Genomic DNA, 19,076 nt, shown 5'->3' on the forward strand with positions numbered 1-19,076 from the left:
GAATTGGAAAGAAGGAGAATGAAAGGGAAAAAAAAAAAAAAAGTTCTATGTATATGGGAAAAGCTCCACCTGTAAGTCAGGTAGAGGAAAAGCAAATGGAGGCATAACCCTTTGGAGCTGCAAAATGAGTTATCCATAATGCAGATTTTATCAACAGCTGGCATTCTGCGGTTGTAGCAATGGCTTACAAAGCTTTTAGCTTACCTTCAGTAAAACAATAAAAACACACTGCTGGGTTTTATTGCTTTGGTGGTTTGCCTGACATATGGTAGTGACCCCAGGAGATGCTTGTTTTTTGCTTCTGCAAAAAGTGAAGACCAGAAGCGTTCTGCCTGAGATGGAATTGACCATGGCTACTCTGAAAGCCAGCCTGAAAATTCTTGGTGCTGTTGTTAGGTATTCTGGAGACCTCCCGTAGCTGGAGATTAAAAAGTTTTACATAAAATAAAGTGCAAATGTAAAATTTCACTTTCATTTGCACTTTCTGTGACTGAGTATACAAGGCTGTGCAACCTTATGCTAGTATGAGGAATATCTGTGATGTGCTAATGAAGATATTTTTGTTGTTGTTGATAGCTAACAAGCATTTGTCCTTCTTCTTTAATGGCCTCATTTGCTTGATATTGCTTGAGACTTTATCACTCCTCAGAAACTCATATGAACTGACATAGCCCAAAAGCTTAAAACCAGTCTGACCACCATTTCTTTTCTCTTTAACAACTCTTCAAACAACAAAGGGAGGAGAGAAAGAATCACTTTCCCTGCTACATTTGAGCTCATTCAAAATCTAATTCCCAAAGCAGCTCCATTTTACCGTCTGCATTTCCATAGCCAGCATCTCAGAGTACACTTTGTAGGCATGCTGTGTTTGCTGCCAGGGTCCTGCTTCCCATGGATCTCTTATCAGTGTGAGCAGCAGCAGGTGGTACTGAAGGAAGTAATAATGGTAATAATAATTTGATGGTATGCAAACTACATCACTGTGTCCAGCAAAAAGTTGACACCTGAAATTTTACATTTGCACTTTCAGACATAAAAGCACATAGGTTTGCCCTTAATAAAATATCAGTACAATAATGAATTTAATAGTGCAGGAAAAAGAGCTATGTGTGATTGAAGTCAGGTACTGTGATCATCAAATGGTACAAAATGGTAGCAGCAACAGAATTATTTCTATCAAAAGATGAAAGTTGCAGAAATGAATTGAGGTTGGGGCAGCTGAGAAAGGAAAAGTGCTGGAAAGAAAGATAAAAAGTGTGTATGGAGAAAGACAGACTGATCTGGCTCTCCTCGCATCAGGCATTCCTAGGGCAACCTGGACCTGCCTTTCGGGCTACTGCTCAAGGGAGGCAAGTGCTCATTGTGAACTGTCTCTTACCACCAGTGTAATATCTGATGGTGCAAAGTCCTGCAGAATGTATTCACTGTATAGGTAATCCTGTGAGTTTTGTACATCAATGTCCCAGCGTATGTGTGGACAATATACATGCTTTTGCATATCTGTGCATGGACATGACCATCAGCAGGCTCACTGCCGCACGTTTCCTTTGTGCTTCTGGCCAAACAGAGCGAGCGGAAGGGGGATCAGCCTGCTGTCAGCAGATGAGTGCAGAAACCCCCGTTCTCCCTGGTGGGACTCTTCAGAAAAGGGGGTTGCAAGGCAGCAAGCAGGAATCCTCAGGCTGGCTCTCTTTCTGGCTCAGCCCTGAGGGAAGGGAGACTGCTGGGCCAGGAGGCAGAGCAGACAATAGGAAAGTACTTGGGCAGACTGTCTTTTGAGAACTTGCAAATAATGGAGTTAAGGGCACTGTTTGCAGCAGGGAAACTGGGAAGGCTGGTTTGTGGCAAGGGAAGCATCTTGAGATCCTGACTAGATGCAAGAGGAGGAAGCAGTGTGAGTACCGAAGCCATATCCCTCACTGAGGGAATAAATTGGTGCATAATGCTGCTGGAACGAGTAGAAAAGGAACAAGCTAGGCTGCCTTTTCTCCCCACTCCACTTTAGAAGTAAAACTCTAATGCTATAAGGGAGACTCAGGTTTCTTGCTAAGCTTTCCCCCACGTCTACCCACTGGCTTTTCATATATCTTACATCAGCACTGTCTGGGGTTGTTTAAATTTGGTTAAATTGCACTCTCCATGCAGTAAGAAAACAGTGTTCGTATGGTCCTTGATGCATGCGTGTGCCTTGGAAATGCCTCTCAGTGTCGACTGCAGGTGGCCTTGGATACCATCTGTGATTTATTTCTGGAAAGAATTAAAATACCAGCACCATTTGTTAGCCTGTTTTTACAGGGAGTCAAAAATGTGCAGTGCTGCTTTGCTGTGACTGCTGGAGCTGTGTTTGCTCCCAAAGCATCGGGTGCTCTTCTGACACTTGGATTCCTTAGGTCAGGCCCTTGGAGCAAGCCCTCTGGTTAGGCATTGGTGGAACATCTTCAGAGAGAGTTAACACAATGCCCTCCTTTAATGGATTTTATAGGCCTGAGACAGGTCACGTCCAAGCTGTCAGGAGCATCTTTGTGTAGTATTCTTCTAAATCATGCCTCATCAAGATGTGCTTTTGGCGTATTGGTGCTCTTGTATATGTATGTGGCGGCTGTCCTGAAGCGAGACAAACCTGTCGAGTGATTTAATAATAATTGACGATTAAAAGGCTGCCTGGTAATTTGAATCAGAGCATAATGGCCTTTGTAACAGTGCATGAGATGATGGCCAAATTACTTCAGCCACTGTAATTTATTTTTTAACCTGTTTAACACTACTCCATGCCTATTTTGGGGTGTACCCTGTGTTTGCTCAAGTGTTCTGCCTTTTGTTGATGAAATGCTAATCAGGGTGTATTTGCTCAAAACCAGAGTAGTGTAAGTGTGACCATGAGGCCTCAAGCACAGGCATTACGTGTATCACTGCACTGGCAGCAATGGAAGCTGGATGTTCCTTCTGGAATGGGAGCTGACTGGCTCCGCCTCATCATAGGCATCTGCATTCTGAGTCACTTCCTAAGCTGTGGCTTCTGTCATGGGTACAAGCCCTTCTACACTGTAATACAAGGACTTGCTATCTTCTCAATAGCATCTCCTCAGAGAAGAGCTCCCGTCATCTGTGACCATGGCTGTGGAACATTCCTCATACATGGTGTGTAGCTCGGACTGTTTCCAGGGAAGCGAATGCACTTGATATTGAGGCTAAAAATCTGGAGAATGGAAAACACTTTCCTAATGAAGCTGCAAAGCTTTTGACTTATTAAGATGAGATATGTTTCCGTTTTTACGTGAACTATGCAGTTTCTACTGCACTTTTTACTTTTTGCAAACAAGAATGTCAAATCCAAGGGCTAATTACTCTTAGTTCCTGCACTGTTTCTTTTCTGCTAGCCAGCTGCCTTTGCCCTTATTGAAACTTTGAGACCACATTTGTCTCAGAGAACAGCCAGATAGCTGTACAGCAGTGGTTATTGCTGTACAAATCATGAGAGATTTGGCTTCTCTGGTCTTTATCAATGGGCAGCAGGAAAATTGGTTCCCAGCAAGTGTCTACTGGGATAGTCTTGAGGCTTTTTGTGAAGCCCTGGTAGGTAAGAGTGAAGTGCTCTCCTCATCATCACGAATTTGACCCTTCAAGCAATGTGGGAAATGCTGGAATGAGGCTGCTCCAGCTTACATCAATGGCTGAGGCAATCCCCAGCCATTTCAGAGCTAGCATAGGGCGCGCTTTGAGGAAACAGTGGAGATCAAAGCATGACAGAATGATGTGGATTGGAAGGGCCCTCAAAGCCCACCCAGCCCCAATCCCTTGCTGTGTGCAAGGCTGCCACCCAGCAGTTCCGGCTGCCCAGGGCCTCCCATCCAACCTGGCCTAAGTTCCTCCAGAGATGGAGCACGAACAGCTTCTCTGGGCAGCTGTGCCAAGGCCTCACCACCGTCTGATTAACGAATTTCTGCCTAATGTCCAATCTAAAGTTGGACAGGTTTAAACAGATGACAGGTGTGATTCTGTCCCATCTGCTTAGGTACAATGTATGTTGTTCTGTACCCTCATGTAAATGCTTGGTTGAAGAATTTATCCGAACTTGCTGTCTCCTGTTTGCTGTGATGTTGATCTGGTTTCTGTGGGGTCTTTGAAGAAGACTGTACTGTTTACTCTCTCTATAAGGCAGGCATGTCTTGAATTATTAGTCCTTTGCTGGCCTTGAGTGGTTTCTGGGATTTTAAGGACTTACATGGATCCTACATAAATTCTTTATATGAAAGCAGAAGCAGGCAGCCCTATTTGATAACCTTTCGTTGGCTCAAATCACAGGAAAGATGTGAGTTTAGCAGGGGGCTTTTATTTACTTATGTTTAACTGTGACATTGACATAAAATCCTTTCTTTCCTCCTCAGCTCTAAATTTCAGCTTCCATCCCCACCCAAGTTTGAAAATTTAATGAAATACTCTTTTAAGTGTTACAGGCTTGGTTTTAAAATGTCATGCTTCTGAATGTGATGTTTTAAAATAGGGGTCAAAGAATACATGTGGCTTTTATCAGTTTACAGATTATATCCATTCCTCTTGTTTTGATGCCTGTGTCCTGTCGAGTTTTCCCTCGATGATGGAGCATTCTGCAGGCAAGGAAAACAGGGCAGGCTGGCTGGCCAGCCTGCCTTTCCTTGAGCCTTGGCTGCCATTCAGCACTTGCTATTTATACCAAGTTGGCATCTGGAGGTCCCAGCTGAGATTGAGGCCCTGTTTTACCCATTTCTGAACAGAGCTGGGGATTGCCTTCACTGCAGAAAGCTGGTACTCTGAGCAGGGAGGCAGTGATACAGGAAAATGGCATTTGGTTGCTGTTGCTTTATTGACAAAGCATGAGGACTTATGAGGCAGATTTGTCTAAGGCCATGTGGGAAACCATGGTAGAGACGAGTACCATCTCTCCAAGTATGTTTATAGATGCTTAGTGCTGCTTGTTAGGTGGGCTGGGGGAGCAAAGGGGGGACCCTTGCCCTTCAGCAATGGTGAGTGGGACAAACCAATGGGTGTCTGAAATAGCTGTAGGCATTCCACGTACCCCCATTGCTAACTGCATGCAGCATCACTTCTGAAACCAGTTGTCACAGAATTGTAAAATATCCTGAGTTGGAAAGGACCCATAAGGATCAAGTTATGATCTTGGTGTTTCCATCAGGGCCTGAGCCGGTCCACATAATGCCAGTGAAGGCCCTGGTGGGACCCACAGAACTACTCATGGGGTGGAGCACACCGGTGAGGTTCAGAGATGCTCTGAGAACTGCATGAGCTTAACCCCATGAGGTTAGGATTGCTCCCTGCCTCATTCCTAGCATTGTGTGATGTGCTGGTCCAGCCCGCCTCATCACTGAGTAGTATAGAAATGGGTGAGGTGTAATAGCAGCAATCAGGGCTGTGCGTGTACAGTGACTGCTTTGTCATGCTTTCAGTGAAGGAGATTATGCCTGAGGCTTTCAAAGGAACCAAAAAGCCTTAGATCTCTCACTTGCCTGACTTTCAACAGGATTTCCAGGTTTAAAAAAAAAATCTGCCTGCCTGCCACAAATCTGCCAAGCTGAAGGGTGTTAACTTTGAGGAAATATTGATGCAACTATTAAAACTCTTCAAGAGAAAACAAGCCGCTGCTTAATATTGCAAAATTGTCTCTGTCTATAAAAGGAATTCAGATGTTGCAAATTGAAGGTCTTTTGGAGGATGACATAAGGTCTGGCTCTGTGACCTACATCACATAGAGCTTTCAGACCAAGATGCCATGATGTCATGAGGCCATGGCCTGACTTGTTGCCAGTGTGGGGTTATTCCCTGTAGGATGGCTGCTCTCTGTATTGCATCAGCTTTTAAATCAACCTTACACAGAACTTTATGGAGAACCTAAGTAAACACGTGAAAATGAGCGTGATGTAATATTCAAATTGGAAAATTGGGTGTATAGGAATAAATATTAAGTGAGTGGTATAAAAATTTGAGGCAGATGTAATATTATTGATGTAACCTTCTTCTGTTGGCAAAATGATGCCAATAAAATATATTGCTATAAATATTAAAATGGGGCAAAACGTGTCATAAAAACAAGTTGCCGTGCTGCCAGCAGTAGGGGTGGGGTAATTAAAGCCTGATTGCTCCCTTAGTTTGGCTACAGCCAGTCTGTGCCAGTAGAGCACTGTGGCAGGGTCATATAGGCACTGGAAGGATGATGAGTGGCAGCCAGACAGTGTCCAGCATCTTGAAGAACGGGTGAGAAAACACAGCATCCTCTGGCCAAGATGAGGTAACACCGGTGGTTTGCCCAGAGTGGCACATCAGTGATATTGGATCACAGCTGCTCCAAAGGTAGAGCATGCTCTGTGTGCTTGACATGAACACAAGACAGTTGGCCTTTTCTCCTAGATAACTAATGATAGGATGAGAGTTTATGGCCTTAAATTGAGCCAAGGGAGGTTCAGGTTGGATATATGGAAAAAAATTGTCTCAAAAAGAGTCGTGATGCATTGGAACAGGCCGCCCAGAGGGGTGGTGGAGTCACCATCCCTGGAAGTGTTTGAGAACCACGTTGGTGTGGCACTGAGGGACGTGGTTTAGTGGTCATGATGGGGATAGTTGTGGTTGGCCTTGATGATTTTAGTGATCTCTTGCGACTTCAGTGATTCTATGATTATTTAGTTAAAAGATATGGTAACAAAAACAGGCATGCTATATCTCTCCAGTTCAACCAGTTGCTCATTTTTTTTCTCTAGCAGAAAAGAATATGTGCAGAGCCTCTTCAAGTATCATACAAGGAGATACAGGTGGATTTTTCTTTTCTGCTGCTGTTAGGGCATGGCTATTAGGTTAGTTATGTCCCATGTTGTTTATGGCTTTTATAACAGTCTGACTAATGTCCCAGCTCACTGGGAGGTTTTGACATGCTTGTCTTAGGTAGTTGGGGTGTCAGGGAAAGCCACCAAGAAATGGTGACATCCCATGGGTGTCCCAGCTCTAAGAGATGGCTCTGGATGGCTTTCAGCAGCCCCCTTTGTGCTGCTAGACACTCAGAGCTGTCAGTGGAACCTATTCTGTGCTGTTTGTGGTCATTTCCCTGAAGAACTTAGAGTGGCTTAGAGTGCCTTAGAGTGGCTCCATCCCTTTTGCTTTCTACTCCTGTCTAGTGTTGGCTGTGCAAAAGCCCTGTAACACTCCAAGAGTGAGTGGGGAATTGTCAGGCTAATGCTTTTTGCCCCCTTAATACTCTGGCACCAGACCAAGGGCTGTATAAGGCAGATCTGTGAGCAGAGCTTGCCAAGGGTTTAAGTGGTCTCTCTACATCTGAACTAAAAGAATTAAAATTCTTAGTGGATTATAGGTTGTATCCATGACAACAAACTCGCTCCCTTTCTCTTTTTGGGGGGGATCTCTTGTAGTATAAATATATTGCCAAACAAAACCCTTCAGTTTATTTTTTTTAGCAAACGTTTACATAATAACAGCATTAATTAAAAAGCAAAAGTGGTCGTCAGCATTTTGATGATTGTATATTTTTTATGCCTGGTATCATCTTATGAGACTAGAAGTCTCTTGACTGTGCAAGTCAATAATGCTTTTGTTCCATAGTATTAGAGGGAATTCTGCTAGCCTAAAAGAAGTGAGGATAATTATTAACAGGAGTTCTTGTGCACTGTATACCTGTAGTAGTTAAAGGAGAAGCTGCTTAAATTTATTCTGACAATTGCAGATGCAGCACTGGAGGAATCATTTGAATTATTCATTCTGCAACAAGGAAACATCCCACTTGTCTTCTCTTCAGAATTGAAATCCCAGTCTGATTTAAAATATGCTTTAAAATATATGGGGTTGATTTCTTTTTCTTTTTTTTTTTTCAAAGTAACTGCTGTTTCAAGACTTCTATTATAATTACCTATGAATGCAAGTTTTCTAGAGAAAATAACTCTGATTTCTAAAAGAAAGGAGAAATTGATTTTTTTTACATGAACTGCTTCTTGTAGAATAGATTTAATGAAATTCAGCTTTCTCTCATAAATAATGCAGCACTTGCATTTGATTAGGTGAAGCCTAGTGGAATTTCTACCTAATCAGATGCATAGCAAGAAGAATATTGCCTACAGACTGTTACTATTATCAATGGTGGTGGCAATGAAAACACAGCACTGTGTGTGTCCAGGCAGAATGCTTTGTTTTCTGAAAAGAAGTTATAAAACACCACATACATTATAACAGCTGATTTTTTTTGCTGGTGTCCCAGCTATTTGTAAAACAAGGTCTAAGTTCTGGGTCCTGCTATTATTGTGGAATGAAGAGACACCACGTTACCATGATATCACATGGTAAGGTATTTCTTACTCTTCCAAGAAATAGGCACACGTGTGTAAGAGACAATCTTTGCATCAGAAAATTTTCAGTTGAGGTAAACAAGGTAGTTATCAGAAATCATTGCCAATATGGAAAATCTTGAAAAACAGCACAGCCCTTGCAAGAGCATAAAAATGAAAGAAAAGAAGTCTATCTCCCTTCTTTCACGAAGATAATAGATCATGTGCAGCAAGAAGCAAAACAGTTTGCAAATGGAATATCTGCAGATTTTGCAGAAACCTTTTGAGAGTTCTTCACCAAACGTTGCTTTAATTAGTTATCTCTGGTCAAGTTTTATGATGTTCTGCGAATCCAGCCACAAGGCTTTGTTCTGCTCTGTTTTATCCCTAGGAAGCTGCTATTAGAAGCAGTGGGTGCACATGAAGAGGGCAGGGTAGACCATTAGTCCTTAAGTCAACGTCCATATTAATACGTGGAAAAGGCTCTGGGACTCATTCTGTAGCCCTGAGGTCAGCTGGTATGAATTGGCCTGCAAGTATCTGAGAGATTGTAGCTGAGCCCAAGCTGACTTTTGGGATCAGACCCTGGTCTGAGCTTAGTGCTGGGCCCCTCCTGGGAACTGTTTCAAGGTGGGCCATGCAGTGGCTCTGATTGCTTTACTCTAGGTGATGCTGTCTTATGGCTTGGTTATGCTCTCTGCTGAGCTCAGTTGAGCATCGTGCAGTATCACCATCTAAAATAAGATTCCAATAAAAACTTAAAGAACTGAACCTTAGTGGAAAAGCCCAGCACCACTGCCTTATCTCCCCACGCTCAGATTTTTTCTCCCAACATTTGTTCAGATATGTAAAATTGCAACTGTCATAACTTCTTCAGGCCAGATGCTAAGCTGGCTTAAGCTGACAATTTGTGCTGGTTGAGGTTCTGTTTTTTCACTTACATTTCTTGGAAAGGGCAGTGAGATGTAATGAATAAATGTAAAACATAAGAAATAGAGCCCAGGATACATGGAGTTGTGTCTGCATCCTATGATTTGCTGTCAAGAGGCTTTAGCGCTGAGCTCAGAAATGTATTTATGGAACCGTTGGTCAGAACTGTACAGTTTAGAGGTGAAATCAGTGCTGTTTTTTAATCTTGATTTTTCATTCCTCTGCAAATTATTGCAAGCAAATCTCCTGGGCCTAAAATGTCATGCGGAGCAGTAGAGGCCTAGAGTAGAATTAATTTCCGAAAGTTTGAGGACAAAACCATCAGTTTTTGTAGAATGTTCATCTGTTTCTGGATTTCCTGAGAATTGTCTGAAATACCTCTGGCCGCTTATGTGTCAAGGGACTTCATGTCAGATATAAGAGCTCTTTTTATATGAGTACTGGCAACAGGGGTGCTTGGCTTCTATCGTAGCCAAATGGAAAACAAGAATCAAATATAACTACCAAAACCTTTTAGTTGAAAGCAATGTTAAAATCATGTGGGAAAGGCAGGAAGCAAGACTGAGCCTTTCATTATTTGCCAAAAGGCAGATAGAACATTCTTTACTCAAGATGGTGTCTGAGGTATCACACAGAACTGCATCCCACGTGGTGAAAAGCAGGCAAGTATGATCCTGTCCATTGCTCCATGGTCATTCCTGTGGAAATTTTCCCCCAGTCTTCTTCATCCAGGGAGCCTTAACCTTGCTGGCCAGTGGAGTTTAGGGCTAGGGTAACATTCAGCCCCTGCCCACTGATCACTTTGTCTTTTACTGACTCTTCGCCAAGTACAGGCAGCCTCTCACATCCACAAGTGCTGCATACTGGCTGGGTAGCTTCAGTGATGGAAAGTGATGCTATTTTTTGGCTAACCTTCTCTTTGTTTCTCTGTAACAAGACCAATTCAGGACCTCTTCCAAAATCATTTAAGCCATGAATGCAGGTAGTGTGGATGAATGTTGTGCAGATAGTGCAGATGGTGGCTTGTACATGAAAACTGCACCTGAAGGCTTGCATCAGGAGAAGTGATTACTTCTGACAGACAAGATACTTATCTGTACAGGAGGAATGTTGACAGAGCCTGCAGTCATTAGATATGAGTGATGGTTATTACACTTACGCTTTGTCTGTATAATACTCTGAGTTTATATAAAACGTACACAGCTCCATCCTTGGATGCTCTGTCCTCAATGATGTGGCTGTGCGATGTTTGTCTGCCAGGCTCAGTGATGGGTGGAAAAAGAGTTTTAGGGCTTTTTTCTTGTTTAGCTGTAGGAAACATCCCGAATTTGTTCCTGGTGCACGTCCTCTTTGATTCTCAGAGTTTCCTCATGTGTTTCTGGCTTCACCCCTAAATAAGGCCCTGCCAGAATCACTTATATGCTGTGGAATGAAAATATGACTGATACAAATGTTGCAGCAGTGTATAAAATGCTAGATTATTCATGGTACTTAAGTACAGAAAATCCCAGGGCTGAACTGACAAAATGAGGAACTCCAGGCAAGAAAAAAACCAACATGGAAAGTCTTAGATTAAAAACATTCTCAAAATTTAGAGTTAGACCACATTATAATCTTAATCTCTGCTTCCTTTAAATGCCCTTCCTCGTGCCTGAGCTGTCACAGCTAACCATTTTTAATGTCATTATCCACATCTCTTTCCCATGAATTACAAAGCTATTATCCACACTTTACAAACAGGGACCTAAGGCAAAGAAATGCCAAATGACTTGTCCTGGCTTGAAATAGAAAATGTGCACTGGCAGCAGGATTTGAGGCTAGGTCTCCTCAAACCGAAGCCTTGGCCATCTTAATCTGCTTCCTCCCTATCATGAATAAAACGAGCATCAGGATGGGGTCTGTGGGCACCTTCCTTTCCAGCTATTCTCCCAGCTTGTGCGGGATCTCTGTGGACATCTCTCTCATATTTCTTCATTATCATCATGAACCTCAGTTTTCATCCATCTGTGATACAAATGGCCCTGGATCACTTTCACCTCTGGAGTTTTCCATTGAAAAGCTTACAAGCAGCTGAGCGGACCACAGTGTGCTTTTTTATTCATAGGGAATTTTAACAGAGATACATTGGGCCCAATGTGAAATGTTTTAACTGAAACAGATTTAAGTTTTTGTTTTGAACAGTTAAAAGAAAGAAGAGCCAAGTGGTAAAAAATAAAAAATAAAATACAGCTAGAAGCTCAGGGAATTCATATTATAATGCAGTCTGTTTACAGGTTTTTTTGATCATTTTGCTTCATCCTGAAAACATGGTTCAGCAGCTGATTTCAGGCTTCACTTTGCCCTTTATTAATGTCACTTTTATTGTGGGAAACAGATATTTTTTAAAAAGCCACGGATCAGTTTAGCTGTGTTGTGTTGGTTTCTGTATATGTCAAAACATATTTCCATTGGAAACATATTTGTGACTGAGGGTTCTTGCTTGTTTGAGAAGCGTTTTGAATAAAAACATCCAGGCTGCTCTGATCACTCTGCCTTTTGCTTGGAGCGTAAAACAGCATTTCAAAGCTGTTCAGTGTTCCCTTCTGCCCTGGAAGCATAAGGGAGCTGTAGGAGAAGATCTGATTTACAATCTCTCTGGGAGTTGTAAAGGTTCCTCGTGATGCCATCAGGACCTGCAGCAAATGAAAGGAAGATGTTATTTTCCAGCTTTCCATCCCATTACCGAGTGCCGAACAGCAGTGGTGGCTGGACAAGTGACTTGAGCTTTGTGTGTCACTTAATGAGCATGTGTAACTTGATATTTCCTTTTCCCCAGACTGTACCCTCGCCATGCAAGTGCTCTCAACAACCTGGGAACACTGACCAAAGACGTGGTGGAGGCAAAGGAGTACTATAGACGGGCCCTTCAGTTAAACCCTCAGCACAATCGAGCTCTCTTCAATCTCGGCAATCTGCTCAAGTAAGTTGTACACAGACCTGGGAAATCCAGATTCTGTCTGTGCACATCACCACAGTGGGTTTTCTGCTGACTGGTGAAGGAATGGCATTAGTTCTTACTGCTGGCACGGGGACAAGGCTTAGTCTGGATGTCCTTATGCTGTCTGCCAGGTCGCTTCAGGTGCTGTTTACAGCGATGCTTCAGCTGGAGGGCATTTACTTGTTCCAAATTAGGCATCAAAAAAGGAGGAGTGCAAATCCAAATCAGTCACCTGAGATTTCCATCTCAATGAAGAGGTGTAAACCTTTCCAGTGAAGCAAGCCCTGTTGTTCAAAGGCAGGCATTTGATGCAAATCTAATGAATAACACATACCCAGCAGATCCCTCAGAGCAAGTTCCCCTTCTTGTTAGTTAGCTGTAACTGGAAAGTCTGCTGTGTAGTTTCAATATAAGCACCTAACTTTTGAGGTGCTTGATGAGGCAAAAGAGGAGGTTCATCCAATTCCAGGGGTGGTGTGGGTCTGGGTTTGAAGGGAAAGCTGGCTTACATCCCTGTCTGGTTCCTCTAATGAGCAAGAAAATGAGTTGATCAGCTCCTAATTTGATATGTTGTCATTTAGAGCATTAGCCTTTAACAAGGAGAATAGCAATCATAATCTTGCAAATTAATTTGACTAACCATTTCTAAAGACTGAACTTAGATTTACAAGAAAAGCTTTGCTACTATGTTAAAAACTTCTAGAGGTGCAATTAAATAAAAATAATCTCTGTTAACCCACTGCTGTTTTTTTTGACATGATAGTGTTGTGGGTTTTTCCCTTGCCTTGCCTTGCCTTGCCTTGCCTTGCCTTGCCTTGCCTTGCCTTGCTTTGCCTTCCATCACTTTGAGTGTGAAGTTTATGTGAAGGATATTAAGTAGATTGCTGAAGCTCTGCCTGGTACATTTGGTAATGGAGAAGTGGTCAGACTAATACTGCTGATGGTTTGGGGTTAGACTATGGCAGATAAGTAGTTATGTAGAAGGCAGGTTAGTGCTTTACTGGAAATACTCACAAGAAAGGTAAAGATGGCCTTACTGCAAGATAAATGAAAAGTCTGTATTATTTGTGATATTTGGTTGATTGAAATTAGCCTTAGGTGGCAATGCTGTTTAAAAATATATATTGTCTTCTTAATCCATCTCATTTATTTTAGTTACTATTCTCTGTGATTTTTTTTTCTAAATATAAAATATTAATACAGAAAGACAAAAGGCAGAAGCAGCACTGGGGTATTTTCTGTCAATAACACTTAAATCTGGCAAGCTGATGGGCTCTTATGACCCAGCAGATGGGCAGAAACTGGATTTGTTGCGCTGGCAAAGCATAAAGGAGGCCTGTGGGAAATTGTCTTAGAACTGCTGTTTGTTTTGTGTGCAATATGTCATGTTTCTTCCTGATGTGATATTTAAGACACTGTGTGATACATCAGGTTGTGTGTACTCTGCATCCTTCTGTGGTGCCACATACTGCGATATGTTAAAGGCGTATGATATTTCTGCTGATCTCTTTAAAACAAACCTCTCACATTCCCTCTCCCCTTTTCCCACACCTATTTACTTCTATTTTCTAAACTTTTTTAGGCTTCCAAAGCAGCCCTGTTGCATCTGAACGCACTGAAGGTATTAATTATAACAGAAAATGGCTGTATGTTATGCTTAGGTAGAATTCCTGGTGAGGGATTAGCACATACACGTGTAATGCAGAAGCACCAGCACTTCTGCATAAGGTTTACTAATCCTGAAGGAAGTACACGGAGGCAAGTTATCATTCATCAGTTTAATAGAGAGGTTCTCACGTTACTAGGGGTGGCCAGTCAGTTCATCTCCTCCAAGTTCTCAGTACTGGTGGCTGCTTACTGGTACAGGGTCTGCCCTGGCATTACCCCCAGTGGATACCAGTGGTGGCTGGCTGGCAAGATGCCCATGCCACCCCTTAGTACTGTGGCCATATATGTAACAGCAGGAGACAATAAGGCATCACGTATCAGGATAAGAAATGGAGTCATTCACAGAGAGCAAGGAGATTGATTTAGCAGTTTCTACAAGCAAGTTTCTTTTAGCCACATGCAGAAGCTAGAGGTAGTTTACTTGTGTTCCCAAGCTAACACGAGCCCTTTCTCACAGGCTAGTTGCCTACTCAGGCTGTGATTTGTATTTTTCCACAACATGTAAAGCAGATGCTGTGTAAGAAGCAGGTAACGGTGATAGGATGAGAAGGAATGGCCTTTAATTGTGTCAAGGGAGGTTCATGTTGATTATTAGGAAACACTTCCTCTCAGAAAGATTGATACTGTATTGCAGCAGGCTGCCCAGGGAGGTGGTGGAGTCACCAGGTGTTCAAGAACCGTGTGGATGTGGCACTAGGGACGTGGTCAGTGAGCATGGTGGGGATGGGTTGGACTAGATGATCTTGGTGGTCTTTTCCAACCTTAGTGATTCTGTGACTCTGTGACTTTCTACCAAATTATCCTTTTATTGAGCCTGATCTGGAGAATGCACTGAGACGCTGTGTTCTACTGGGAAGAAACCAGTGCTGTGCTATGGGTATAAGGCGAGCAGAATTATGCAGACACTAAATGCTATTATAATCTAGGTAATGAGTTGAAATTTGCAGAATATTACAGGCGGATATTGCGTTCTGGCTGTGACATGAGACGTTAGAAAGGGTGTTTTGATATTTAAACTGATGGCAGTGAGAAGATAAAAGGTCAGGACATAGAAAGGGTTTTCTGTTCTCTTAACAGAGGCTGTGGTGATAGCCAGATATACTATACCAGATACAGAGCAGAAAGAGTTTGCAACATCCAAATCTTGTCTAGTAACTGCGTTTTGTATAATGGGACATGTAACAAAATGGTCTGGCGTGGAATTCCCAGTCAAATTCTGCTGCATTCCTTACACCCACTCAAATCTGATTGCAGATTCAAGATTTCACCTCTGCGGTGCTGGGAAAGGGGAACTCCAGGGCTTTGGAAAGATGGGATTGCTGTTCCCATCCAGGAATCTGCTGCTCATTACTGCCTGGATATAAGCTGTCTGTTCAAGCATCTGTTCCTGTGATTTAAGCTTGAGTAAAAATTTGTTTGGAGAAAAACAAGATGGAAATTTTTCATTATTATTATTTTGTTTTCTCTGGATACCCTTGATTAGAAAGAGATTCCATTTTCTGTTTGCATATGATGAAGAAAACTGCATGCCAGAAGATGAATGTTCTCAGGAATCATTGCAGGACAAAGGCTGAATAGACCACTGGTTTTGTTTACATATTCTAAAATAAAGTTGTATGTCATCCTTTTCTTGCCTACCATAAATATTGGACAGTGGATAATTAAACAACACAGACAGATATCTTAGTTAAAATAGCCCCAGAAGGTGGCCTGCCTAAAAGTGAGAAATCTCTTTTTCCACTTTCATGTTCCAAAGCAGCTCAATGCTTTCGTTTTCTTTCAAAGTTTCCTGCTACATAAATACTTAACTCCTCTATATAGATTCAGCTTTGTTTACTTGCAGCTTGAAAAACTGAGATAAATATCTATCATTCAGAATACCTCACATAAATTTATAGCCCGTGGGATATTCTGTAAAGACACAAGAAATAAAATATTATGAACATTTGAAGTAAATATTTAGGATCTCAGCTTTCTTTTGCAGAATGGGAGAGAACTTACTCTTTGCTGCACTCTCTCCATACGTAAAGCACTCTAATATTCAGTGCAGCATTTCTGATGAAGAAATGCCTCATAACTCTTATGTGCTCTCAGAGTCTTTTGGCTGAATTTTCAATGAAGAGGTGAAGTGCCTAGAAACAGTCTCCCATGAGATCTTGAGTTTATTCAAAGGGATGATTCTGTTCTGCATGTAGAGTCACAAAAGTAAAAGAGTGCCTTTTTTACTCTTATTTGTTCCAAGTTTAGTGAACCCATCTAGTCAGAGTAAGGATTGCCTGCCTCCCTAAAACAGGCTTTTGGGTATGTATGTATTTGAATGTGCTAACATGGGCTTCTCTAAGTGTCCGAAAATACTGGAAAGCATCAGGTAGATGTTATGTGTATTGAGGATCAAGATCTTTCAGAAAGTGAAATGTTCCTTCCTTCTTTTCGAAGAATCAAACTGAACAACAGTGTTCAGTGATGCTACATCTGGTTTTCTGGATGATTTCTGGTTAGAATACTCTCTATTGCTTGAAGTGCTGAAGTTGTACCACAGCATCACATACATATTTTAGCTCACTTAAAAACAAACAAACAAACAAACACAAAAGCAAAACAAAAACAAACCACAAAAAACACTGGCAGCATCAAGTTTACTATAGATTCAAAGAGTAAATCAGATTGAAATGAACCTCTTGGAGATCATTCAGTCAGTCCCACAGCTCAAAGCGAGTCAGATTGGATCATGTTGCTCAGGGCTTTGTCCAGGTGAATCTTGAACATCTCCAAGGACAGCCTAGACCTCTCTGCTGGCCTTCCTCCAGTATGATCATGCCTTTCTTCCATGAGAGTGCCCAACACTAGGCATTGCTTCAGTCTCATAAATATTGTAAAAAAGAGCAGGGAGTTGTCTATTTCACCATCAAGGGCCAATGGCCAACATGTTGTCCGCCAGGACCTCCAGAGCCTTTCTTGCAGAGCTGCTTTCCAGCCTGTTGTCCCTCAGCATGTGCTGGTGCATGGAGTTATCCAACCCTGGGCGCAGGACATAAACTTGGTTTTGTTCAACTTCTTGACTTTCCTTTCAGACCTGGTCCTTCTGAAAAGGTGCCCTTCCTTGCACTGTATTGCCCACTGCCCTGGTTTGGTGTCATCCATCCACATAGCATAGAAGAAAACCGAAGGAGTGCATCTCAATTATCTGAATTGGCTTAAACCCAGGGAGTTGAACAAGCTTAGGAGTTTCCTTTCAGACAGTTACACGCTACAAGCTTCCCTTTGATTATGGTGTAAAACTGAGGTGAGATGTTTAGAACTGCTGCGGAGTCCTTACTAAATTCTGTGTTTCTGGCTTTAAAGCAGTCAAACTAACAAATTGTAAAGCAGATCTTGAAAATTAAAAAGTCCCCTAGAGCACTAATTCCTAGGTTACTTTTCTGTTGTGAAAGAAATTTGCTTCAGTGCTAATAAAAGCCCACACAGCCCTGTGGATCCCCAGGCTTCTGGGGGGTAGTTTAAGCTGATGCTTCTCAAACTACTGGGCACTTGCAAAAATATGTAAGTGATGCTCCAAGGGGAAGAAGCTACTCTTTGCATTCGTCTATACCATGCTGGTTGTGGAGGGCTGGAGACTCAAGTGGAAGAGGGAATTAGGAGAGGGCATTGGAAACCAAGGTAATTTGGGGAGAAACAGGATTAAGTGATCGTAGGCTCCTTGTGTCAGTTGAGTTTGTTCTTCTCTCTGTCATGTTGAAAGTATATATTACCTAGCTTTTTCTGCCACAGATCCCCAGTTTGTGGTAAATCTTTGGTGTATTTGATGTTTGTGTTGTATTGGACTGTTCTCCCAACATTCAGTGTTCTCCCAGATTGCATGAGATTTGTAAAAACTACAGCCATGATTCTGAAAAGTGCTGAATATGTTGGCCTTGGTCCAGGAAAGCACTTCAGCCAGTAATTAATTTTCAGCTTGCATACATAAAAGTTAAGTATGTGTTTAAGTGCTTGGCCAGAGCAGTCAGTATCTTGCAGGATTGAGCTCTCTGAGAAACTATTGAATCTGCTTTTTGTAATATAACTCAGGCTGTCACATAAAAAGATGCCATAATCTTTCCCTCTCTACCCCCACTTTCAGGAGACAAACATTGTTCTTGGATCAAACGAAGAAAAGACCATTTAGGAAAAAAAAGAGTAATTAGGAGGACTGCCCTATATTCCTAGAGCATGCTTGTGGTTAATGGGAACTTTTACTGCTGCTGAGCGGATCACTTAATCCTTTTATTTCTGTAGCTGGCATTTCCTACATTTTTGCCAAACATCAATACCTTTATGAAGCAGTCATCTGGTTTTGATTTATGAAAATGTGTCATGAAACTCCAGCCAAGGAATCAAAAAGTTTTATAAATTGACAAGCTAGCTGGTCTCTAATTAGTGCAGGGGAAAAGTGGTTCTTTATTTGTTTTTGATTCATTCGTGTAATTTATATGGAGCACCACTGGTAGAAGAAAAAGAGTAGCACAACTGTTTTCACTTAGCATAATGGACAGGCAAAACGTTCCTACAGTTATATAACTAGAAAAGGGAAAAATTCTGCAAAGCCACATATATTATCAGCTGAAATTTGCACCTTATAAACAAGATCTGGTTACTTGACCCTGTCACTCAGATGAAATCTAAGCCCCAAGCGGCAAGGTGTTCACATACTTTCTCTGTTCCAGGGTCCTTTGTTTCTTTTTGTAAGCCTTGCTATTCGTATTGCTTGTACACCCAGCACAAAGAAAATGTTGTTCCAGTCCAGCTAAGCATCCTTAGATGTTTGCTCAGGAAATCTTCTCGTTTTTCCAAGGGAAGGAATACAGAGTGGTACTGGTGAAATTGTAGCTTGAATAATAAAACATCCTTAGATTTTTGTTGAGGAAGGCTTGTCCTTTTTCCAGGGCAGTAAGTGTAAAGTAACTGGAAAAAATAATCTAGCTCATTAACAGAACCATTTTTCAATATTCTCTGCTCATAATCCATAGGATCTGAAGAACAGAATCCTCTAGCCTAATGATTGACGTGGTTAGGAATTATTTAATGAGATCCAATACTTTTTATTTAAAACATTAATGTAATGAACTATAAGCCTGGATATATAACAGCACTAGCAGTCTAGCAACTTGCAAAGATTCCACAGTGTTTTTAGGAAGTGAAAATGCTCTGCA

The 19,076-nt window shown here is 41.9% G+C and overlaps 1 protein-coding gene across 2 annotated transcripts in view; it reads left to right on the plus strand.

The window, feature by feature from the left end:
- The window catches only part of TMTC1 (transmembrane O-mannosyltransferase targeting cadherins 1), a 147,000-nt gene that overhangs the window by 114,413 nt on the left and 13,511 nt on the right, over positions 1-19,076 (plus strand). For both annotated transcript variants that reach the window (XM_048934325.1, XM_048934326.1), the window contains exon 12: positions 12,061-12,204. In XM_048934325.1, the coding sequence (XP_048790282.1) occupies positions 12,061-12,204 (144 nt within the window). The remainder of the gene's footprint in view (positions 1-12,060; positions 12,205-19,076) is intronic.

Source organism: Lagopus muta, chromosome 1, assembly GCF_023343835.1.
Source record: "Lagopus muta isolate bLagMut1 chromosome 1, bLagMut1 primary, whole genome shotgun sequence".
NCBI classification, from domain to species: domain Eukaryota; kingdom Metazoa; phylum Chordata; class Aves; order Galliformes; family Phasianidae; genus Lagopus; species Lagopus muta.